The 25,203-nt window shown below is 40.7% G+C and overlaps 2 protein-coding genes and 2 pseudogenes across 3 annotated transcripts; all 4 read left to right on the forward strand.

Annotated features, from left to right (window-relative positions):
- The first annotated feature begins 86 nt into the window (after nt 1–86).
- On the forward strand, nt 87–955 carry LOC116919312 (annotated as a pseudogene).
- A 9,156-nt stretch (nt 956–10,111) lies between these two features.
- On the forward strand, nt 10,112–11,152 carry LOC116919310 (annotated as a pseudogene).
- Nucleotides 11,153–16,285: 5,133 nt separating this feature from the next.
- Nucleotides 16,286–20,815, forward strand: LOC116918842 (ubiquitin-like modifier-activating enzyme 1). Of its 2 annotated transcripts, none has more exons than XM_032924626.2 (8): nt 16,286–16,443; nt 16,554–17,950; nt 18,006–18,089; nt 18,412–18,831; nt 18,921–19,266; nt 19,329–19,471; nt 19,542–20,033; nt 20,106–20,815. In XM_032924626.2, the coding sequence occupies exons 2-8, from the start codon at nt 16,574–16,576 to the stop codon at nt 20,430–20,432; spliced, it is 3,189 nt and encodes a 1,062-aa protein (XP_032780517.1). In that variant the 5' UTR covers nt 16,286–16,443; nt 16,554–16,573; the 3' UTR covers nt 20,433–20,815. The 2 variants fall into 2 exon arrangements, with proteins under 2 accessions (XP_032780517.1, XP_032780519.1); XM_032924628.2 differs by having other exon boundaries at nt 16,288–16,443; nt 16,574–17,950.
- A 1,228-nt stretch (nt 20,816–22,043) lies between these two features.
- LOC116918843 (ubiquitin carboxyl-terminal hydrolase 28) lies at nt 22,044–25,176 on the forward strand. Its single transcript, XM_032924629.2, has 7 exons — nt 22,044–23,528; nt 23,601–23,776; nt 23,843–24,027; nt 24,096–24,260; nt 24,317–24,449; nt 24,511–24,628; nt 24,708–25,176. The coding sequence occupies exons 1-7, from the start codon at nt 22,229–22,231 to the stop codon at nt 24,992–24,994; spliced, it is 2,364 nt and encodes a 787-aa protein (XP_032780520.1). The 5' UTR covers nt 22,044–22,228; the 3' UTR covers nt 24,995–25,176.
- Nucleotides 25,177–25,203: the final 27 nt, after the last annotated feature.

Genomic DNA, 25,203 nt, shown 5'->3' on the forward strand with positions numbered 1-25,203 from the left:
ACGGCGCAAGTCACTTAGTGTGAGACTCTACAACAACGGCTATTCACACAGCAGCGGCATCAGGGACGGATGAAGTTCCTCGCCATATGTCATTGCTATCTAAAAATGTCTCAACACCATCTCGCCGTCAGCAGGTGATCTACTGAAAAGACAAAATGCCAATAAATTGAAGTAACCATAATAATTTTTTTTTATTTCATACATGAAGGACCGTATTAGTGATCTTGATGGCGAAAACCGATTTCTTTTCCATAAGATGGATGAAAAGGATACAGAAATTGAATCGCTCAAAGCTGAAATTCGTCAACTTAAGAGCCAAGACCCCAATATTAATTTGGTTTAAAGTAAGTCTCAAATGAATTGTTATTAGGTTAAAACGATTTTCATAGGGATTACTGCTGCACTTTCGGCAGTTAATGGAATAGCAGATTCCTCTGCTGAAAACAATGGTGCGGCCAACCGTAAAATTTCAAGACACTCCACATCAAGTAAGCAGATCATGGTATGCGCATTTGTATTTTTTAAATCCTCATTTTATAATAAATGTCTCATTATTTACAGGTTCAATCAGTTCAAGGCCATATCTTGAAAATTGAAAAATCGGATCTTAAATTTGCTATAACAATCGGAAGGCTCTACAGCGGAAATCTTCACTTGATGGTAAACAAGAGACTTGAATCAGTTTACACCAGAACCTACATGAGTGAGCATTTACTTCCCGGAATGGCTCCTCGAGCAAAGAAACTAGCTAATACACCACCAACCCCAGTTAAACCTGGTTTGCCAAAAGAAGACGTTGTAGCTGTTTCCCGTAAGTGTTCCATCCTCTTGCATTTTTTTCTAAAATATTTTCAACGCTTTTTCTCCCTTCGTAGTATTTATGATTCAAGTATGGAAAACCTATCGCGGCCAAGTCATTAAGCCGAATGATGCCCGCCTTGCCATTCGTTCATAACTCTCTACGGAGACTCTGGCCATGCTAACTGCGATTGGTACTCCGCCACCGGAAGCAGCAGAAAGAGAGGAAGGTGCCTAGGTTTATAGCTAGGTGCTGTTTAGTCATATGTTTTGCTTCTATCCTTTTTCATTTATCTTATCAATTAACACGTGTTATTCTATCTCACCGTCTTTTGCCTGATATTTTTATTGCAATAACTCAGCTGTGTGTTAGCTAACTCTACCACCGCTAAACACCTTGTCAAACGCCAATCCCTGATGTATGTTTAGACCTTTGGGTCCATTGCCATTATTTTAACCCCGATTGATCTCGGATAGTCTTTTTCTCAGCGTTTTTTAACTTTAATGGATTTGAATTGTAAGAATGTGGCTAGGCAAATTTTCACCTTACAATCCAGTATTCGTGAAAAATCATTTTCCACAAACTGTTGTGTTATCAATAATCAGGAAACATCTAATAAAGGTTTCATGTGAAATTTCAATTGTTTGCTGTAATTTTATTTCCAGTAATGTGTAATATGTACACTATAATTTGGGCAGCATTATGCTAAATAATTAGTAGCGGTTCTAACAAGTAGAAAACTTAGCAATATCAGTTCGTTCTCGACTCATTAGACCATAGTAATTTAGGCCCTGCTAGTAAATAGTAGTCTACTGCTGATAAGAACATAGCAGTGGTATACTAGCAGTGGTATACTAGCATGGTTTGGAGAAAACCCCTATAAGGGAAAATCATATAAGGGTTAGTAAGTATAACAGTAGACAGCTAATAGATTACTTGGAGGTAACTAGCTGACATTTTCCTACGGATTGAGTCGTGGCATTCAATAAAGCGGGCAACTTGACCAACAGAAAAGGAGATGTCCGGTCGGGAAATGAGAGCCAAGTAAAGTAGGCAGCCAACAGCCTCCTGGTAGGGGAAGGTCATGTCTGTTGGGCTCCCCTCTGTCGGCTTAATTAGGTGAACGTCTGGGTCTGCCGGAACCGATTTCCGGAAGCATGAGGCCATCTTCAATTTGTTCACCACGTGGTCGATGTAGTCTGGTTGAGCAAGATGAATTCTTCGTTGTTTCCTGTCCCAGGTGATAGTGATTCTTGCAAAACGTTCCTGGGAATAGGATCGGATTTGAAATTTGTTGCCAAGCGTGACCAGGAAATCTTCAATGGCCTGCTCGTTGGTGCTGGCTGCGATGCTATCGTCTACCCAGATGACGAGGTAAGTTCTTTCTGCTTCCTTGAATCGAAAGAAGAAACAGGGGTCCGCTTCGCTATGGGTAAAGCCTTGCTGCATGATAAAATCGGTGAAGTGTTCCTCCCACACTCGGAATGCTTGTTTTAGGTCGTAGAGGCACTTGTGCAGTTGACACACCTTGCTCCCCTGGCCTGCAGCGAGAAAACTTTCCGGCTGCACCATGTAGATCTCTTCCGTCCGTTGTCCGTAAAGGAAAGCGGTCTTGATGTCCATTTAAACCACTTCTAGGTTGTCTGCCGCAACAACTGACATGATCAGCTGCAGGGTGTCGTGAGTTACGACGGATGCGTAGGTTTCGTTGAAGTAAAAAGTCCAACGTGACGTGTTCGGCGTTCCCCCCTGGGGGCAATCGACAAGCGACCATGTCTTGTTCTCCATGAGGAAGTGATACTCTTCGTAGATGGCAACTTTCCATTTTTCTGCTTCTGGATAGTTAAATGCATCTGCGTAACCGTCTGGAACGTATAAGCCTTCAGCGTACGACCGGATTTTTGCCGTTTGTGCCTTCCATTCACGTATTGGGATTCGGACAAGGAGGGAGCGTCAGGGTTGTATCTCCAGCTCCTCTTGAGTTATCTCTACTACATCATATATCTCTGACTGATTCAGTGTTTCTTCAGGATATTTTATTTTTTCGTGGTCACTCGTATTTTTTTGAAGATTTACGTCAGATGTTGATTGAGGTCTTTCCTGAATCTGAACGGTCTTCAGGTCTTTCCTGAATCTCAACTTGTATTTATAAAAAAAGAAAACACGGGTCCAGCGCCTCAAGTTTTGGAAAATACCATTTTTGTCAGGCATTTGGGCATCAATCAATAAGAAGTCTCCGTTCTGGAAAATGCGTGAGATATTGTCACAAAGGGTTGTGTTTGAACAAGCACAAAGGAATACATGAAGTGATCACTTAAATCTAAACAATGATTTTACTCGAACAAAAAGGGGATAACCATAACGAAAAGTTGGAGAAGCGTCTGAAGACCTCTAGGGAAACCCGGGAACTCCTCTAACAGAGCCCAGCTCCGGAAGCTAAAGCCCGATGGAGACTCGTTTAACGCAGATTCGAGACAGCGTTTGATACCGTCGCGCGAATTACTTCCCTTGCAGCTTACAGCTTACAGCATGCTTATTGCAACATCGTCAAGATAGTCCAATTTTACTTTAGGGTTAAAGTTTACCACCGAAATAAACGAGACGAAATGTGGCTAACTCAGTGGCCAAAGGGCCACGCTGCGATGTATTAAACACGAACCACGACGTTACAAACGAAGAAAACGGGGACAACAGGTTGCGACTGCAGCCATGACGAAAACGATTGAGCCTGACCTCGTTGCAGCATCTCCCTCCGTCTTCGACTACGGCGGAAATGCATAAAAAAGGAAAAAACAAAAGAAGGGCGCTAACGTGAACAATTTGCTTTAGGTGAAAATGGGGTGGTGGAAGTGTAAGGGAGGGTAACCTAAAATAAGCAAAACCAAAGGGTATTAGTTTAGCCAAGATCAGACAAGTTCAGACTTGTCACAAGTCAGACATACAAAACAAAAAATTAAATTTACATTTATCCCTAACGACTTCTTTCGTTAACAGCGGGGCCTGTTACTGATTACAGAAAGACACAATTATACATCAGTAACATCAGATTCTAATAAACATAATCTGGACACCGGGCGGTAGTATTCTCCAGTAGAGGTCTTGACGAACACATATCGGACGATTCCGTCTGGACTGAGAATTATTCGGATTACTCGGCCAATGTCCTCTAGGAGAATTCGGGGCCACCAAAAGCACGGTATCGTCCACAGCCAAATTCTTCTTATCGAAAAGCCATTTTCAACGGTCAGTGAGTAAGGGGAGATATTCTTGAAGCCATCGGCGCTAAAAGTGGGTCGTCATGACTTGCATGGCCTCCCAATGTTTTCGAGAATACAATTTCTCGTCCTCGATGACGTCCTCTTCTGTATTTGGTGAGTTCTGCGCTAACAAGAAATGATTAGGGGTAGGTGGTTCTGGATCTCGAGGGTCCACGCTGACGTAAGTCAGTGGACGTCCATTCAATAGTGATTCGGCTTGAATCACAAAACCACGCAGTAATTCTTCAGTGAGCGGACGCGATTCCACGATGGCTTCCAGAGCCACCTTTGCCGATTTCACAAGACTTTCCCAAATTCCTCCGAAATGCGGCGTTAATGGTGGTGAGAAATGCCATTCGATTTCTTGTTTTACCATTTGACCAACGATATTCTGCTCCTTGAGACGCTCGATGCCTTGTTGGATTGCCTTGTCCCCGGCAACAATCTGAGTTCCATTGTCGCTATACACGACTGACGGGCGACCTCTTCGGGCAGTGAACGAAGCAAAGGCGATCAAAAAAGACGATAAGTCAAGTGACGCTGCAACTTCCAAGTGTACCGCTCTAGTATTGAGACAGGTTATCAGCAAAACATATCGTTTTACTTTGCGGCGATAAATGGTGATGTTGCATGGGCCGAAATAGTCCAATCCCACATGAGTAAAAGAACGCTGGAACGGAATAAGACGATGACGTGGAAACCGGGTCATTATAGAATGCAGGGAGTAGCCCTATGTCGTTTGCAAGTAAAGCACTTGTGCAGATACCTTTTGATAGCCATTCGTCCTATAATGATCCAATATTGAGACCTTATTGAGCTGAACAGTCTTTCTGGAGATGGATGAAACAGGAGATCATGCTCTCTCATGACGATTAAACGCGTGAGTGGATGATCGTGAGGCAGGATTTTGGGATGCTTGATGTCGAACGAAAGGGGGAGGTGAAATTCAAGCGACCTCCTAATCGCAGTATTCCTTCTTCATCGAGAAATGGTGGTAAGGTAATCAGCGTCGAACTCAATTTTAAAGGCTTTTTTGCTTTTAAAGCCTCTTCGGAATATTTCTCCAATTGTACAGATTTGATGCAATAATGAGCAGCGCTCTGAATGCATTTGACACCAATGCGCGATTTGTCACGATCCAGCAGTTTCAATTTCGAGTTGGAAATAAAACGAAGAATCCATGCAAAAATTCGTATCACTACGTCATAGTTCGAATTTCGTTCCAAAAGTGAGCGGAGCCTGTTTTCTTCAGCGGGGCCGTAAACGAGCCCAATTCAGTTGGTGGTTGATACCTCTGGATCTTCGACAGAAGGTTCGGGAAGTTTAATTGGTATCGGCCAGGCGTTTTCCTCTTGCTGCAAGAAGGCTGGGCAATGCACCCAACGAAAATTTTTCATAATTTCATCAGGGAAAAGTCCTCTGCCTAACTCGTAAGCTGGATTTTCGATACCTGGGACATGTCTCCATTCAGTTGGTTGAGAATGCTCTAAGATTTCGGACATTCGATTTGCGACGAACGTCTGAATGCGACAAGTCTTTGAGGCTATCCACTGAAGGACAGTTTTAGAGTCAGACCAATAGACGATTTGGTTAATTGCAATACGAAGGGTCGATTTAACGAACTTCACTAGGCGTAAAGCCACAATTGCTCCTTGTAGTTCTAATTTCGGAACGGTAAGCGGACGTAGTGGTGCCACGTGGGACTTTGACGTCACGAAATTTACGGCGATGATATTTTTTCGATAGGTTACTCGCAGATACACCACAGAGCCATACCCAACGGTGGATGCATCGCAAAAGGCATGCAGCTGAATGTCTTGGATGTCACTAGACGAAGTTAAAGCTCGCGGGATCTTGAACGCTTCGACCTGGTAAGATTAGTAGTCCACTTGTTCCACTGGTGTTGAATTACTTCGGGAACTTGGTAATCCCAATCAACACCGACAAGCCACAATTCTTGTAGAATTCTTTTGGCGCTAAGGATAACTGGTGATAAAAACCCCAGTGGGTCATACAAGGTACACACCGCACTCAAGATCCGACGCTTAGTACTCGTTTCGACGTCGGTTTTAACATCAAAGATGAAGCTGTCACTTTCGCTGTCATATAAAACACCTAAGGTTCTCTCCGTGGGAAAATCTTCTAGATCCAAATTAAGACGAGGCTGATTACGATCACCTTCTGAAACACGAGACAATACCCGTCGAGATGAACAGAGCCATTGATTTAGATAAAATCCTCTCCTTTTTAACAATGCCGTAGAGTCTTTGACTGCTCGACTAGCCTCATCCTCGGTGTAAAAAGAATCCAGAAGGTTATCCACATTGTTTTTGTAGACCTTTTCAGCAGCTTCAGGAAATTCTTCACGATGTAGGTCAGCAATATGTCAGAGCACTTGAGAGCAGATGAAAGGGGATGAGACCGATCCAAAGATTTGTCACTGCATCTCATATACGGTGGGTCTTTTTCGAGAGCCAGGTGGACGCCATAGAAATTGTAGGTCGGAACGATCTTCTTTCTTCACGGCAACTTGAAGAAACATTTGTTGAATATCCCCAGATAGGGACACCGGCTTTTCTCTGAAGAGTAGAAGGGTAGCACCTATGTCATTGATGAGATTGGGACCCTTTAACAATACTTCGTTGAGTGCAACTCCTTGAAACTTTGCCGAAGCATCGAAGACCACCCTAACCTTTTCGGATTTTCGAGGATTTACGACTCCATGATGGGGAAGGTACCAATTTCTCCCAAAGGTTCCCTTTAATTCACATTCTTTGAGAGGCCGAGCGAGTCCCTTTGCCACATAGTCATCGATTACGGTTTTGTATCTATCAGCCAAATTAGTATTGTGTGCGAATTTGTTTTCGATAGAAAAACGTCGACGCAATGCACTATTGTAATTATCGGGTAATGCGATATCATCTGAAACCCATGGTAGACCTACTTCATGCCTGTTTCCGTCAAATTGAATAGTTGCATCGAATTTCTTTCTCGCTAGTTTATCCTCGGCTGATGCTAGCGGTTCAGCTGGAGTTACAATTGGAAAGCTTTCCGTTTCCCACAATTTCTCAACTTCACGTAAAAGTAGGGCTTCCGTCGGTGATTCTTCTACATGGTAGCAAAGTTTTTGCACCGCCAGCAGTGGTTTGTTTGAACGACAATCCGTTGAATAATGCTGCTGCGTCCCTAATGTTAGATCGGCCACGTAAGTCCAACCAAATGGCGTCAATAAACCAAAGGGAGCGTCGGTTCCAATAGGAGGTAGTCTTTCATCGAGATGTAAGTGCAGCCATTGGTTTCCCGCTCAAAATAGGATAGTTGGTTCTCCAACATCAACCAATTTTACGTCTTTGAGATGAGGGTAACGACTTCGGATCTCCATTAACTCCTTCGGTGGGCATGGTAACTTTAGGTACTGAGTCGTCATAGTAGAAACCTGCTTTATATCGGCTTGCCGTGAATATGGGCCGTGTTATATGGGTCTTGGCCGTGAAACGACCCAAAAGATACATTCTTTGCATTCCCTTTGCATTTGAGCTGTTTAGCTACATCCTCTCGAATTAAGTTACCGGTCGCTCCTGGATCTAGAAAAGCGAAAGTTTCTATTTCCACTCCGTTAGCTTGAAGTAACACGGGAACGATAGCTAGAGAAGTGTTGATGGCCGTATCCCTGTTTTTAATGGTCATTGAGCGACCATCGGACGACTTTGCTGATGGATGGACTGTGTTTTTAGTTGCTGAAGTCTTCACGGGATAAACTCGAGGCGCTCCGTGCAATAAGGGATGGTGTCGCTGATTACAGTTCCCAATATTGCAGACGATTTCGGTGGGACACTCAGTTCCCCGATGTGTTTTTACGACGATTGAAATGTGCAGAAACGAAAACGATATGATCAATCGACGGCCCTGTAAAGGTATCAACGATTAAAAATGTGTGATGAACACCGAAAATTACCAATCGACGGCCCTTAAAAGGTATCGACGATAGTAAATAGGAAGAAATATGCAAATACTGACAAGAATTGACCAACCACCATAGGTCGGACAAAACTGCCAGATAACGAATGCTTACGTCCTGTTGAAGTGTTCAAATGATGAGCCGGGATACCCAGGGATGAATGACCACGTAGATGGACAGGCGATGGTGAAGATAAACACGAACGATGAATCCCGGTCGATACACCAAAATGTTAACCACCAAAATAAACGAGACGAAATGTGGCTAACTCAGTGGCCAAAAGGGCCACGCTGCGATGTATTAAACACGAACACGAGGTTACAAACGAAGAAAACGGTAACAACAGGTTGCGACTGCAGCCACGACAAAAACGATTGAGCCTGACCTCGTTGCAGCATCTCCCTCCGTCTTCGACTACGGCGGAAATGCATAAAAAAGGGCGCTAACGCGAACAATTAGCTTTAGGTGAAAATGGGGTGGCGGAAGTGTAAGGGAGGGTAACCTTTTAGTAAAACCAAAGGGTATTGGTTTAGCCAAGGTCAGACAAGTTCAGACTTGTCTGCCCCTCGGCAATGATTCAAACACACACACACACGTACCTACAGACATACAAAACGAAAAATTAAATTTACATTTATCCCTAACGGCTTCTGTCGTTAACAGTTAATGATATCACCAACAAAACGAATACTCAACTTGTCACTTACAGTGCTGCCCTCACTGGCAGGATTGTAGGTGGCAAGGGCCTTCTTTATTTGTGTGTACGTTGAAGTGGCCCTTGCCTCTTTAGTTCAGTGTATTTTGTAATAGTCGTGGACGAGGACATCTCGTTTACATCCCCCTTAATCAAGTCTCAATCATGTCCCCAGTTCTCTCTCTCTCTCCTTTTGTTCCCCTCTTTTTTCTACCGAGAATAAAGCCGTTCGTTTTTCTCTTTAAGTCATTTTCTTCACCGTCATTATTTCACCCTCCATCCCTCACCTCTGTTATCACGTTCCATTGCACGTGAACGTGAGTAACACGTTCACGTCCTTTCAGGCATTCTTTTGTCGTTGCGACTGCAATATCAGAAGCTTTGGTTTGCTGTTGAATACACTTTCCCAGAGACACGAGGGCATCTTGTTTTGGGGCTGTTCATCAGCTTTCTGATTAACAAGAAGTATGCTGGATCAGTTCCTGTGCAACATGATCCAAACGCTGTTGCACTCTACGCTTGAGTTTGCATTGAATGTATGGACAAGAACAAATTAAATGAAACTGGTCGTTCAGATGAGAAAACTAATCAACACATACCTCTCAGTTGTATGTAATTTTCTCACACGAGACCTTTTAATAGGGGGCTGGTTGACAGTTAGAGGAATATTTTCCAATATCTGTAATGTGAAAGCAGGTAGATTCGTATTAGTAACATCTCGCAAAGCTCTTTTCTTTGCTTTGGGTTGTTCGACGCCAACTTCTGTATAGAAAATTACCAAATTATTTTATAATAAATATATATTAACATTATATTTAAATTAACAAGATGATGCTTAGGATTTGAACCTGCACTTAAACTCCAGTATTTGAAAGGATGAAACACACCCAGAATATTGTACACTTTGAGGATGTCAGAATCGTCAAAATGGCGATTGCACAGCCTCGATGTTTTATGCATTTTCACGGTATTAGTTCTTGCCATGCATTCAAATTATTGCTTGGCACTCCAAATAACGCATAACTCTCTCTTTTCTCGTAGTTTCCTGAATATCTATTACTATTAATTTATATTGCAATTGGGAACTATACAAATTGGGTACAATGGCTTAGCTTTACCCATTTTTTGTAATAAGTTGGGACTATCGCAATTAGTGGCGCTTCGACTGGTCTCGAATTCCAGGGGGGGTGGAATAGAGTTTGAAGGAGGCATGTCCTTAGCGACCCATCAAGATGACGTTGCCTCCGAGAGAATCTTCCGCCGCATTGAAAATGACTCTGAATGGCATAAACGTGGTTTTATAATTCTAGACTTGCACTAGTAAAGTTTTTTCTGACCTTGATTTTTAAAAATTACGTTCAATATCACTTCTATAATGTCTAACATTTTGCACTTTACAAAAAAAAATCGTCAGTCTTCGACAAACTCGAAGTAGAATTAACGCAAGGTTAAGAGAATTTTGTAAAACATCCCAGCTGTCACCCACATCACAATGTCAACAAACAAATTCAGCCTTAGTTACCTTTTCTAGCTACCATTTACAGTTGCTGGTAAACACAATGGAAATTATAATGATTTTTTAAAATTAGAGCTCTGCCTACAGAACATGAAGAATTGATAACTTCCATTGAAAATTAAGTTACGATGAACCTGCTGCATCAAACAACACTGAGCCAGGTGGTATCCGGGATGGGCAGGACCTTTTTGGTAACAATATTATGTCAGGACATTTAGGTAAATGATTCCATAAAAATTATTGTATTTTATGACATTGAAAAAACCGGAAACATTGTTTTCCCAGTGAATGTGTTATGTGTTTATAAGTTATCTTATTACGTAATTTCAGACGATGTAATTTATGAAGAGCCAGACAGTGACATCGAGTTTGATGACACACAATCTCAAACAGTCGAATCAGATGACGACATATGGTCCGATGAAGTGATCACTTCAGAACAGAAAAGACAACTTGACTTTGTTGCAGGTAAAGACTACATCAGTTCCAACTTAATTCCTGATTCATGTATGTCGAAATGACAGAAGATAATTTCCATCTGTTTTTTTAATTGTGTCAGGTTTTATGTTAACGGGAGTTTATTGATACACATTCAAGAGCCTTTACTACAACAGTCACAGGAAGATGTTGTGATTGACAATTTACGACAATGGGCGTGCACTATTCAAGTGTCTTATATACATCTTTCAAGTTTGCTGAAAGTACTTCATAACGATGCAGGGCTAACATATCTGCCACAAGACAGCAGAACGTTACTAGAATCACTTAGAGGCAAACTCTTATTTGAAGATATATACCTCCTAGGAAATATAGGCATTTTGATCTTGAATCTTCCCTCGTGAGATTTATGGTGACTTTACAATCCAAAGGGATTCATGTTCCTTCTGAACTCCGACTTATTTTCAATGCCGATGGATTACCATTGTAAAGGTTTCCGGACTGTGTATTTGCCAATAGACAATTCTGAATATGATGTTACAATCATGCACTTATATACCTAAGATTGAAGGTTAAGAAGTGAGGGGTTTACAATAACTTTTTATTTCGTATTCAACAGCTAGCCTAAGGGAAGGTTGCATACGTGACGACCTTCTTGCTGGGTGGGGTTGCTGTTGATGGGAGGGGTTGCTGCTGTCTATTCCACATTCCTTCCCCCATTCGACAAGAAGAAATTGGTCCTCCGATTTTACGGAAGCCTTTGGAACGCGCGGGTATGCGTCATTGTTGGTCAGATTTCGCGCATTTGGAGACAACAACCGAAATTTGCATGATTTTCAAGTAGAAAAACAAAAAAGGTTTTTTTAAATCATGGAAAAAGGTCAGTCTGGCACTAACTTTTGTGTTCGCGTAACCTAAAATGCCTAAGCGAAGGGAATTAAGTGTGCATCAGAGAGAAGAAATTGGAAGGTTGCGTAAAAGTGGAACATCGTTTAGGGCGATAGCTTTATTAGTTAATTGTGGAGTGAGTACAGTTAAAGATACTATTGATCGCTTTAATGAAACGGGAAGTAATACCAATCGACCAGGTCGTGGGCGGAAAAGTAAACTGAGCGACCGTGATAAACTGTATATTCGCAATATTTCGAAAAGGGATAGGCGAAAAACAGCAGGTGTAATAGCCCAGGAATTTAATATTACTCGAAAAATTACTGTAAGTAAAACAACTGTTAGGAGAGCGCTTAAAGAGTGTAACATGAATGGGAGAGTAGGAGCAAAAAAACCTCTACTAAGAAAAATAAATATGGATAAGCGCTTAGCTTTTGCGAAGGAACATGTTAAATGGACTAGTGCGCAATGGTCAAAGGTATTTTCGTTATATTATCTAACTACCAAGATATTATTACAATTTGTTTTTCTTAGGTATTATTTACTGACGAAAGCAAATTTTGTTTATTCGGTAATAACCGCCGGGTTTTTGTCCACCGCATGCCCAGCGAAAGGTACCGAAAATATTGTATCATTCCCACCGTAAAACACGGTGGCGGGTCAGTGATGGTCTGGGGCGGCATTTCTGCAAATGGCGTAACAAGCCTGAAAAGAATTGAAGGAATTATGGATAAAAAAGTTTATCATAATATCCTTGTCCGCCAGACTATTCCTGGTGGCTTATCACTATTGGGGGAGGGTTTCGTGTATCAGGAGGACAACGATCCTAAGCATTCATCAAAGATTTGTAGGGGGTATCTTGAGCGTAAGGAATCGAAAGGTATGTTTTTTCTTAAAGTTTTAATATTTAGCAAAATACCAGGGTATCAAAAATTAATACTTATAGGCATCTTAAAACGAATGATATGGCCGCCCCAGAGCCCCGATCTAAACCCAATAGAGCAAATCTGGGATCATTTGGACCGTATGCTGCAAAAAAATCCCAGAACGTCGGCAGAAAATGTTTTCAAGAGTCTTGAAAATGCTGGCATGGTATAACAAATGATGTATTAAAAAATATATATATTTTGTATGCCTAGACGTTGCCAGGCCGTAATTGATGCAAAAGGTGGCCATATTCGCTACTGACGACGCCGTTTATGTAAATGTCAACATCTGATTAAACATTTTATATCATTTCGCAATTGTTTTATCATTTAATTTTGCTTTCCGCTTTTTCTTGAATGCGCGAAATCCCACAAAGGAGCGCATACCCGCGCGCCCCTAGTTGCAGTATGTATAACTATTTTTCTGACGGTAAAAAATCAGAAAATGACACATAGCCGGCCACGGAAAAATTAATTACCAAAAATGGATTTAAGTTTAAGTATAACAAATGGCCGGAATAAGTAGATTACGTATTTGTACACATAATAAGCCTAGTTAGTCTTTGATAGTCTTATATTTGGTATATTTAAAAAAATAATAAAGAAGACACGTAGTGCCATAAGGAAGCACGGCGGAAAACCCCGCGTTCGGATAATTGTGCACTGATATGCCGGCTAGCGGCTACAAGTAAAAACAATAAAAAATAAATTTCTTTAGATACCTTAGTTTATTATTAGGTCACAAAATTATTTTCGTGCACTTAGACGGGTTTTTTATCCCTTTTTTTCGCAATCGCGCTAAGCGCCCTCCGTCATTTGAACCCATGCTAAAATGGTCCGAAAACTCGAAGTGTTCGGATACTTTTGGCACATACTGTATATGTATACCAGATAAATAGAATACTATGTATATATATATAGTATTCTATTACTCTGGTGAAACGGTAAGAAAAAAAAACAAGGTGTTTCTAAGAATTCGGCAACTCCGGTTGATGCCGCAAAAAAGGGATTTCCATAATTTCGTTTTTTAACCACCTGAAAAATCGTTGGATAAAAAGAGAAAAATTTGAAAATTAGGCTACAGGTCCCTGTGCATAGTCACTTAATTCACAGATTGTTGTTATGGGCTCCCTTATCAGCCCGCCAGTTTCCTCTGCAATATCCATTTGTCTGCTACAGAAAGTAAACACGTCTCCAAAAAAATTAATAATAAATAAATTACAGTCTATATCGAGGTCAAATAAAAATTACAAGATAACCTGATAACGAAGGAATTTCGTAATCCAATTATGAATGGAACGGATGATAATTTCAATGGAAAAAATTAAAACTAAAACTACAACGGGCGAAACTCCGTAAGCCGCCATGCAAGAACTGTTACTAGTTCGTGTCCGATTTTTTTTTCACAATTTCATCGAACTGGCAACTTCGGACGTTAGCCAATTCTATTGCAGAAATTCTCCTACTTACCCGGGGGGTAGGGGAGTCTGTAGCGAAAATACAGTCTACACTTTTTTCCAGACATTTAATATCTAGGGCAAAGAGAAGATGTCTGGACTGATATGACATTACCCAACCCCCCTTATGATCTTTTGCACCAAAACCGCCCAACCTCTCCTTAAAAAGGTAAACTATTAATATTTTCTACCCATAGATGGCTTTTTCAAAATAAATCGGTGTTCACCTTTTTGTGCAGGACACTGTACACCGGTATAGACCTTATTAGTATCTCTAAGTATGGGTCAAGCCGACCCCCTAGCGGCGCGTTGCAGTGTGAAGGGGTACCGTGAACAGCCGCTTTTTATTTGGCTCGCCCGATGTGGTTGTTCCCTAGGTTTTTCAACGGTCATTAACCCTTACAGAGATATCCCTGAGAGATTTACCTTGGTAAAGATGGAAGGCTATGCCGTGGTTATTGGGCCCCAAAATGTTTATTGTTTCCCCAGGGGTTCCAGCCGGGTTTTGATTGGCTGAAAATTATTGTGCGTTAACAGGGGAGTTGTTCGTTTTCATTTATTTTTTATCTGATTCGCCGTATTCAACTTCGTGCCAATGGGTTGTTTCTAAATATGTAAGTTTGTTTGTTAATTTATATATTTTTTTTTGTTTGATCGAAATTCAAATTTTGGTCGTGAAAGTCGGGTTCTGATTGGTTGGTGGCAGGTTGGTGGATTTAGGGACCATCCTGTGCCGCGGGTTTTCGTTTTTTGGGTGAAATTTTATTACAGTTGGATTCTCCATGAAAAACTGTATGGAATAGGGTATTTTTGGTGATGAAAGGTTCGTTTGTTAATTTTTAATTTGTGTTTGTTTAGAAACGACGAGGGCGGCTGTCGTTTGTCATTTGTTTTTTTATGCTGTCATGGAGAGAAGTGGAAAACGTCAGGTTTTTCGACGGTTCAGCCCACGCAGCCCCACATAAATCTCGAAGGCCGACACCCAGTGACGTTATTAAATATTTTCTATCAAAAAATAGGGAAATTGGGCGGGCCACCGGTGCCATCTGGGAGCCAAAAATCCTAACTCATAGCTTGTTTTCTTTCTACAATTTCAAGTTCAGTTGTCAATCAGCAAGATCATGCGGTTTTAGTTGATAAATGGCAATCGACAATTTCGAGTTCATTTGTCAGTCAGCAAGAACAAGAACAAGATGGCACCGGCGGCCCGCCCAATTCTCCCTCCTACCAAAATTTAAATCGCAATATCTTCTTAAATGATTCGTTTTATAGAGAAAAAAAATTGATGGTTGCAATTGCCTTTTAAAGCTGCATTTAAAGATGTTTTTTTTTATTTATTTTATGAAAATAGCCCACCCGACACCCTTAAAGCCTCGCTTACACTAGAGGGTTTTTTAAGCTTTTAAGCTTTTAATTTTAAGAAGTTAAGGTATTATTATAAGATATTATATGTGTAATGCTATTTATTATAAGATATTATTTAAGTATATTATATTATTAAAAGATTAAGGAACTAAAAGCTTAAGAAAAACCTCTAGTGTAAGCGAGGCTTTAACAAGGCGAGATAGGGAAAGAATCCCGTCCTTAAGTTAGAGTAGTCCATGGTACAGCATACAGCTTTGCGTATGCCGCACCGACAGACCTCTGTTATGCGATTGACCTGTCATAATCTTTAACCTTACCAAATCAACTTTAATGCGCACAACAAATTAGTTGTATTTTTTAAAAAGAAATTGACTAAATCAAGACATTTTTCTCAAAAGAGATTACAACAAATACAGCATTGCTGTTACTTATTGTTTATTACGTCCTTATTAACGTCGGTGCTGGATCGCTAAGATCAGCAACAGAAAAAACGCATAGCTCAGAGAATTGTCCGTGAGTATTTATTTGGCGGTGGTAAAATTAAATTTACATATAAATATAATTAAATTATAATTTACATATAGGTAGCCCTACCCTTGCTGCAAGTAGCCCTACGAGCACCGACAGATCGACTGCAGCGCCATTGTGGTGAGTTAGTGGAGTCTGTATACGCGCTATACTACAAAATATAAAAATATACAAAATAAAATATAAAATATATAAAAATGCACTCGATCACCGAAAATATGTCGGCGCAATAGACCCGATCGTACCCCTTTTCTGAGAGGGAAAATAGCCATAGTGGAGGAACCAGGGGTCTATAAACTATAACTCTGCTGATATAAAGTTGCCTTCATGTCTGTTGAAAACTGCCCTACACGGCTACACCTGCTACGCGGCCTACGTCTATTATCCTGGTATTCGAGTTGCCGATGGTGGCAGCACTTATTTGCGAGAGTTGGCGGACCTTAATCTACTATTCTCATTCTTCTGTAGAAAGTACTGGTAATTACTGACTGACTGGTTTTTCTGTTTCGTCAGTCATCAGCTTGGCTCTCTCTTTCTCCCTGTTTCTGGTGTGCAAATTCGCCGGCATTTTGTCGTAGTTGTCCTCGCTCAAGCAATCCCTTCGTTGGAATAAACAAGTGAGTATTCCAATCGCTAGGGTTTTGAAAGGTTTTTTAAGGTATTGTGTAATATAAAAGAAAAAAAGTCTGGTTTGTTAGCTCCCATTGTGACGCTCGTGTTGCCCAAGGTATTGAGTTTAATTTTTAGATGTCCACTGCTGAGGTGGATCCGTCACCCTCGTCTCCCAGTCCTGCTGCAAAGAAAAGGAAGTTGGAAGAAAAGAACGGGAACAGCAGTAACGGCAGCAATCACAACTTGAAAGAAATCAAACAGCAAACCAAAATGGCAGAAAATGGCAATGTGCATACCATTGATGAAAGCCTATATTCAAGGCAACTTTATGTATTGGGTCATGAAGCCATGCAGAGGATGGCTACTTCCGATGTCCTGATCTCTGGTCTTGGTGGTCTTGGAGTAGAAGTTGCAAAAAATATCATTTTGGGTGGTGTCAAGTCAGTCACTCTTCATGATGACTCTGTCTGCAAAGCCTCTGACATTTCCTCCCAGTTCTATCTATCTGAAGCAGATGTGGGAAAGAATAGAGCTGAAGTTTCTCATAAAAGCTTAGCAGAACTGAACCAGTATGTTCCAGTAGAGGCATATACTGGAAAACTAAACAAGGAATTCCTGAAGAAGTTTCGTGTTGTTGTTCTAACGAATTCGAATCTTGAAGAGCAGCTGCATGTCTCAGAAATTGTTCGTAGCTCTGGCAATGCCCTTATCGTCGCTAAAACGCAAGGTTTGTTTGCTCAAGTTTTCTGCGACTTCGGAGAAGATTTCACCATCATCGACACAACCGGAGAAAATCCAGTTTCAGCAATGATTGCTGGTGTAACTAGAGAAGAAACTAGTGTTGTTACATGCTTGGATGAGACAAGACACGGTTTAGAAGATGGTGATTATGTCACTTTCTCCGAGGTACAAGGCATGGTTGAACTAAACGCCTGCGAACCGAGGAAAATCAAAGTTCTTGGGCCATACACGTTTAGCATTGGAGACACAAGCGCCTTTAATGACTATGTAAGAGGAGGGGTTGTTTCCCAAGTGAAAATGCCCAAACAGATCCACTTCAAACCCTTGCCTGATGCACTACAAGAACCCGAGTTCTTGATGACGGATTTCGGAAAATTTGATCGTCCGCCGCAACTTCATCTTGCATTCAGGACATTGGACGCGTATGTCAAGAAAGAAGGACGCCTTCCAGCCCCCTGGAGCCGGAAGGACAGTCAACAATTCGTCGATTTAGCTAAGGAGCTCAATAGTAGCCTAAGCGGTTCCTGTAAGGTGGAAGACGTGGACGAGAAGCTTCTCGCTACCTTCTCCCATGTTTGTCAGGGGGATTTAAATCCAATAAACGCAACTCTAGGTGGAATTGTGGCTCAGGAAGTGATGAAGGCATGCAGCGAGAAGTTTTCGCCTATCGTTCAATGGCTTTACTTCGACGCAACCGAATGCCTGCCAGAAAACCAAGATTGTCTGACTGAAGAAAACTGTAAACCTACCGGATCTAGATATGATGGCCAGGTATTGGTGTTCACATTGCTATTACTCTACAATTTATTTTAATTTGATTATGTAGGTGGCAGTCTTTGGCAATGAGTTCCAGAAAAAACTAGGATCGCTACGCTACTTCGTGGTTGGTGCTGGAGCTATTGGTTGTGAGGTAAGACCACTAGTTTGCAAAAGACTCTTTTTTTGTCCTACTATCTAGCTTATCTACATTACTTTATACCCGAGTGTTAAGCATACTCTAGAAACTGACAGCTCTCTTCAAAGTCCATAATTGACTGCAACCAATTAAAATAACATAGCAAACCAATCCTTCAAATAATTTCTCAAAGTGGGGTAAACAAAATCAGAGTTGATGAATTTATACAATCATAAAAAAAAAAAAAAAAAAAACAAAACAAAAACAAATGACGTAGTCTAATGCAGTTATTGGTTATTTAATGTCTCCTTCATAACAAAAAGCATTATCTTTACAGCTTCTCAAGAACTTCGCCATGATCGGAGTAGGTGCTAGCGAAGGGGGTCAAGTCTACGTAACCGATATGGACTTGATCGAAAAATCCAATCTGAACAGGCAGTTTCTTTTCCGGTCACATGACGTGCAGAAACCCAAATCTAGTTCAGCTGCCGCCGCCGTCAAAGTGATGAACCCATATGCCAACGTTACGGCTTTTGAGAATCGTGTAGGTCCCGAGACGGAGCAGTTTTTCGACGACGATTTTTTTTCAAAATTGGATGGTGTCGCCAATGCACTTGACAATGTCGATGCACGCATTTACATGGATCGACGCTGCGTATACTACCGCAAGCCCTTACTGGAGTCTGGCACTTTGGGTACTAAAGGAAATGTTCAAGTAGTTATTCCTCATCTTACTGAGTCATACAGTTCATCGCAGGTCGGTTCATAGCTGATAGTATAGTTTTAAAAACTCTGATCTGCTCACCTTTTTAACATTCTGCTTTTTACCTTTTTGTGGAATTATAGGACCCTCCAGAGAAGTCTATTCCTATCTGTACGCTCAAAAATTTCCCTAATGCTATTGAACACACACTTCAGTGGGCTCGAGATATGTTCGAAGGGTTGTTCCGTCAATCAACCGAAAGCGCAGCTCAATATTTAGTTGACCCTAAATTCATGGAGAGAACACTTAAGTTAGCAGGATCCCAACCGCTTGAAATACTCGAGGCAGTCCACCGCAGTTTGGTTGAAGAGCGTCCAATAACCTTTGAGCAATGTGTACATTGGGCACGTCTTCATTGGCAGGAGCAATACCATAACCAAATTAAGCAGCTGCTGTTTAATTTTCCACCGGAACAATTGACGTCTTCGGGTAAAATGTCTAACATAAAGCCGCCATAAACTCTACAGTTGACTGTTTTTTTATGTGAACAGGCCAACCGTTTTGGTCGGGCCCAAAGCGCTGTCCTCATCCACTGGAGTTTGATATCAATAATTCCGTCCATATGGATTACGTGGTCGCGGCTGCCAACTTGAAAGCAAAAATTTACAACATCCCCCAATCACGTGACCGAGAGGTGAGTGAGCTTTTTAATATAACGGCGTATGAATTCGGTAATTAATGAATTCTTTGATAATATCATGCAGGCTATTTCAAAAATGGTGGAAACGTGCGTCGTAGCTGAATTTGTCCCGCGTTCAGGAGTCAAAATTGCAGTGTCAGACGCGGAGGCTGCTGCAGCTGCCAACAACCCAGGCTTGCCAGACGATGTTCGCCTTACCCAACTGCAAGCTGAATTACCGTCTGTGGAATCTTTGTCCGGCCTGCGAATTCTCCCCCTAGACTTCGAAAAAGATGATGACACCAATTTTCACATGGACTTCATCGTAGCAGCATCGAATTTGCGAGCGGAGAATTACGATATTGCTCCAGCCGATCGTCACAAGAGCAAACTTATTGCCGGAAAGATTATTCCTGCTATTGCCACAACTACCTCCGTCGTTTCAGGCTTGGTCTGCATCGAACTTCTCAAGTTGGTGCAGGGTCACACCAATCCCGAGTTGTTCAAAAACGGGTTTATCAACTTGGCGCTTCCATTCTTTGGCTTTTCAGAACCAATCGCTGCTCCGAAACAAAAGGTATAGTTGTCAAAATTTCTAAATCACTTGCATAATTGCGTTTCATTTTCCTGTTTTCACTTTGAATATCAGTATTACGCCAAAGAATGGACTTTATGGGACCGTTTTGAAGTAACCGGTGAAATGACATTAAGGGAGTTCATCGAGTACTTTGATCGCGAACATAAACTGAAAATTACAATGCTTTCGCAAGGTGTCTGCATGCTATATTCGTTCTTCATGCCACAGGCTAAGCGCAACGAACGGATGGATCTCGCAATGTCAGAGGTTGTTAAACGCGTCTCGAAGAAAAAACTTGAGCCTCACGTCAAAGCTCTTGTTTTCGAGTTGTGCTGTAACAACTCAGATGATGAAGATGTTGAAGTGCCCTACGTACGTTATGTACTCCCGACCGAATAAAATTTTCTTACAATACGTTGCGAGGCGGGTGGGTTTGGGTCCATATTTGTTTTCAAGGTTATTTACCACTATCATCAGTTCACTTGCGCTATATCCTATGTTGTGGACTTCTAGCTTAGTTTGTTGCTTTCTCTGATTATAAGTAGAATTCTCTGTGGAAAATTATGCTGGTCGCCTCGTCTGGTTAAAAATCACTTCATAGTTTTTCCTTGTGCCAGTGATCCCCGTTACGTATTCACTATTACTGATTGGATTGACGAAGTGCACGCATCTTTACCTTGTATCTGTTTCAAGAAGCTCCTTTCCAACCCTTCTCCGTATAAAGATGTGTACAACTGGCCTTGAACAATGGTATGAAATTAATACATGCCGATAAAATTCAATTAAGTGACTGCGTTTTGGTAGTTTTTTATGGGAAATTATTTTGAATTACTATGGGTAGGCTTCTTAACAGTTATATAAACAATTGTAAATAATATAGACGCTAAACATACTACCATACTACCAATACTACGTTCATGGAATCTGTTATGCTATTCATATGAATCATTGTCAATGTCAAACGCTATTGAGTATTGACAAACTGTTGACAAACGAACAGAACCAACTCAACAAAAGTTGAGAAAGAAGCAGCAAAGAAAAAAGGCTCGCAGAGAAAGAAATATTTTTCACCAGCTTTGCGACAACTTTTTTTTTCCCAACCAGTTCAGCAGCGGTCGATAGTTCTATATTTTATGCCATTTCGTTGCTTGGCAGTCAGGAAAAAACCAAACAAAATAAAGAAAAAAGCTATGAATCATTCAGATATGGTGCTTGCGCCACCAGGGGCACTATGGGATCAATTTCAAGTACTCAGATTTTTTTTTCTTTAAACACAGCTAGATTATTCGATTCAAATATTCAGATTCTATTATTCACTGTGTAAAAGCGTTTACTGCAGAACTAGTGTTCGTTATAGTAGCGAAGTTCAACGGTTGATTACATAGTCATAAAAGGGTTAGAAAATTCTTACAAATTCTTATGGGGAAAGGGGGGCTCAACTGTTTCTTACGTAAGACAGTTTGTTTTAATTTTAAATCTCTTCACATGGTGGCGTTCTCGTAAATTCGTAATTCATCAAAATACCAAAACATGGTTTTTGAAAATTGATTTTAATGCAGTTTTTAGTATGTAAATAAGTCTCCTGGCTCATGTTAGAAGTGAATTTTGCATTAGAAAGAAACATAAATTTTTATTTATGTTTATTCATGTCATCTGTTCTCTGATGTCATTTCAATTTTTTTATCGTGCAATATAAACCCAGAATAACCCATGTCTTAATTCTAAAACTCCGGAATACAGAAAGAAATCGATTTTATACACATTTGATTTTTTTTTTTGGGTGGGGGGACGGGGGGTATCGGCATATCTTACGTAAATTTAGGGGGGGTCGACGAATATCGTGCATCTTACAATGGAGGGGGGGTAAAAAACGACAAAAAATTAGCTTACGTAATTTATGGACTTTCCAAAACCGAAAAAAAATCGAACTGATGTAAGAAATCTTGTAAAAATAAAGGAATACATTCTCTTCCAACAACAGAGATGGCGTGTATTCGCGGGTTTTCAAGTTTTCTGGTTTTAAAACTGGGTACTGATATGGCAGAGTCGACTGCTAGTTGTTAAATGTACTAAAAACATTCGTTTCGTTGAACTGGAAAAGGGTTTGATTCTGGATTACTCACATTAATTTCGTTCGAGACTTTCTTGAGAAGACGGAAAGAAAAAATAAATCATCGTTTCAGGGGCTCGTCAGTATGGAAAATCAAGGTTTGCCAACCACACGAGTTCCTCGCTATTTTAGTGTTCCGCAATCCTATCGAGTACCTGCACCTAATAACAACACTGACAGCCGACCAGCTGGTCTAAAAAATTTAGGTTCTACATGTTGGTTCAACGTTGCTGTTCAAGTCTTATATCACATTCCTGCTTTGAGACAAATGATCCTAGAGCTTAGAGTACCTTCTATCTCTTCGATGATAACACCTTCAATGGAAGTTTTATCTGGACTTCAAGAACTTTTTATCTCAATAATGTATTCTGAAAGAAAATTAATAGATCCAACAAGAGCAGTGAATTCAATTGGAAAGCTTCTTGGACAAGGCCAAGGTCAACAAGATGCGAGTGAATTTTTAGGAATTGTGCTGAGTAGGATAAGAGAAATTAGCCCTCCCATCATTGAAAATTTGTTTATTGGATCTTCCCAATCTATGGACGTAAACTGCCAGCCACATGAATTTATGCAGTACACTCTTCAAGTGAATGAAGATACCAGTTTAATGGACTTACTGGAACTCTCACTTAAGTCTAAATTAAAATCATTGAAACCAGAATCAGCTAACATCCCAAATTGCAATTCTAGCATGTCATCTGAACGTTCGAAACAGTTCTTTTCTAACATACCCCCGGTGTTTTTAATTGATTTATCTCGTCTCATTAGTGGGACTGATCCAACCCAGTTGATCAGATCTAAACACCGAATGACGTTTCCGTCGCTAATTTTCATGGATCGCTTTTTGCAAGAAAATTATAAACATGCATCGAAGGTAGAAAGGATTATTGAAAGTATGTGGTCATCAAAAAAAGAAATTGAACATAGCATTAGCTCAATGACAATGCTACAGCAAAAGAATACAGAACTTCAGAATTTGTACAAGGATTACCAAAACATCGTTGAACAATCCTTGGTCAACTTCGATCTTTTACGTTCGTTACACCTTACGTGGGAAACTGAAATTCAGTTGAAAATTTGTGAATACCGTAAGCAGTCGAACCAACTAAAACAGCAATTGGATCATGTACGCAGCCGCGAACTACAAATCTGTCGTCCTTACCAACTTCACGCTGTGATAGTGCATACTGGGAAGTCTGACAGTGGGCATTATTGGGTTTATATCTGGGATAGCCAGCAAAAGCATTGGTATCATATCGACGATAATTTTACTCGTCAAGTAACGTGGGATACCATAGCGAGTTTCTCGTTTGGTGGGGCTAATCAAGAAAGTAGTGCTCATTCTCTTGTTTATATTGATGCACCTAAAACTTATTCCCTTTTAGGTAAATACTGAAAGATAAAGTAACGTACTACATGTATCAATTGACCTCTCCTATTTGATTTTTTCCCCCTAGATATTAAGGAAGAATATGACATTGGTCCTACGGATGTATTACGCTATTTGAAAGATCACACCGACGTGCGAACTCGCCATTCAGCATACGGCAAAAGCCAAACCATTGCAGCCGTTCACGCAGCAATTACGGCACATGGACAAAAACCAATGGAACCTTTTGCCCTACTTTTTCGCGTTGGTTAAGCAGTTTTTTATGTTTTCCTCTGGTTTTTGTTTTACAAACGAATGATTTGTGCTTAGGCTTTAGACGGTGAACGTCAAAGATTATTTGCAGTTTGCCAGGAATCCACAGGTCAAAATGGTGAAGAGAGTCGACTGCTTCACTTTGGAGTGTACTTGCTTGCGAATCAAGTAGAATTTGAGCCTTTCGTCTATTGGTCTTTACTGCAGCATTTTTCAAGCTTTGCTCTACTAGTTGAAGAAGGGTAGAATATACAGAAACATATAATCGCAATGTTTCTCAGAAAAATTCTCATTTTAAATATCATTCCAGATCGAGTCGTTGCTGTACAGCTGCGCGACGTACGCTGGCGTTTGTTGAGTGCTCAACCACGCAAGAACAGAAAAAAATTTTTATACAGTGGAATACGGCTTACTATCAGTTCCGCTTGATAATTCGTCACGTGATGAATGGAATAACTCAGGTTTTTAGCCGGAGGTATGGTTTCAGCGAATTTTCCTTATTGCGTATCAACAATTATTCCGACGTTTCAGCTTTTCAGCTGCCGTTCCTTTGGCTGTTAAGTCGTTGTACCTTCACCATTGCCTGATGAATAGCTCATTAGGAGGACCAACAATGAGTGTGAACCCCGGAATTATACATGCTCTGATTGAAAAATCGGTGACGGTAAAATTAAAATAACTATTCATATATTACCATCATATAAAAATTATTTTTGATTTGCTAGGCTCTGAGTGAAGAACTTTTGGAAAGCGATCTGGAAACAGTTGTCGATCTTGCTTGCTCAGTCCTTTTCGATGCAGTTATAAACTGGTGTGAATATGCTGATGCCAATTACCTAGAAGGTTGGTACTCACTCATTAGTTTAAATTTTTTGGCCTCCATATTGCTAACTGTCCTAATAACATCTACGTTCATATCCAGCTGCCAGATGCTCTTCTCGTCGTATCGCTGAAAAATGGAACCGGAAAATGAAACATTATTTTAGTCATCCTGTGGAGTGTGCGTCCGCTTCCAGTATGCAAACATTTGAAGAAGTTCAACGAAAGCTGCTCAAAGTAGAGTCGGTGCTCAATCAAAAAAAGGGCAATCCGACGCCTTTTGATTTCAAAGGTCACATCCCTGAAAGCCCAGAAGACGGTGAAAAATTAGCATTAAAATGGAAACAAATGTGGCTTATCTGTACAGAACAGCGCATTCTTGGGCCATAATAATTTTCGAATCTATAAAAATATTCGCTCACTGAACTCTTGTTCGAGTGGAACCAAATCCAATACAATGGGGCATCGAAAGTCCATGGCAATCGCCCGAGGGGAAGGGCAGTTGCTCACCCCCAATAACGTGTTTGTATATTACAAAGTAAATGTGAATAAACTGCGAATTTTCCAACCAATCATTGTTAATTTTCTGCTGTGATTTT

This window comes from Daphnia magna, linkage group LG3 (assembly GCF_020631705.1).
Source record: "Daphnia magna isolate NIES linkage group LG3, ASM2063170v1.1, whole genome shotgun sequence".
Classification (NCBI taxonomy): Eukaryota; Metazoa; Arthropoda; class Branchiopoda; order Diplostraca; family Daphniidae; genus Daphnia; species Daphnia magna.

Bases quoted from the DNA above. Each gene is read 5' to 3' on its own strand.
- LOC116918842 (XM_032924626.2), top strand. From the start codon at position 16,574: ATGTCCACTGCTGAGGTGGATCCGTCACCCTCGTCTCCCAGTCCTGCT. The intron at 17,951-18,005 runs GTATTGGTGTTC...TTGATTATGTAG, and splicing joins GATCTAGATATGATGGCCAG to GTGGCAGTCTTTGGCAATGA. The intron at 19,472-19,541 runs GTGAGTGAGCTT...AATATCATGCAG, and splicing joins CCCAATCACGTGACCGAGAG to GCTATTTCAAAAATGGTGGA.
- LOC116918843 (XM_032924629.2), top strand. From the start codon at position 22,229: ATGGAAAATCAAGGTTTGCCAACCACACGAGTTCCTCGCTATTTTAGT. The intron at 23,529-23,600 runs GTAAATACTGAA...TTTTCCCCCTAG, and splicing joins TAAAACTTATTCCCTTTTAG to ATATTAAGGAAGAATATGAC. The intron at 24,450-24,510 runs GTAAAATTAAAA...TTGATTTGCTAG, and splicing joins TGATTGAAAAATCGGTGACG to GCTCTGAGTGAAGAACTTTT.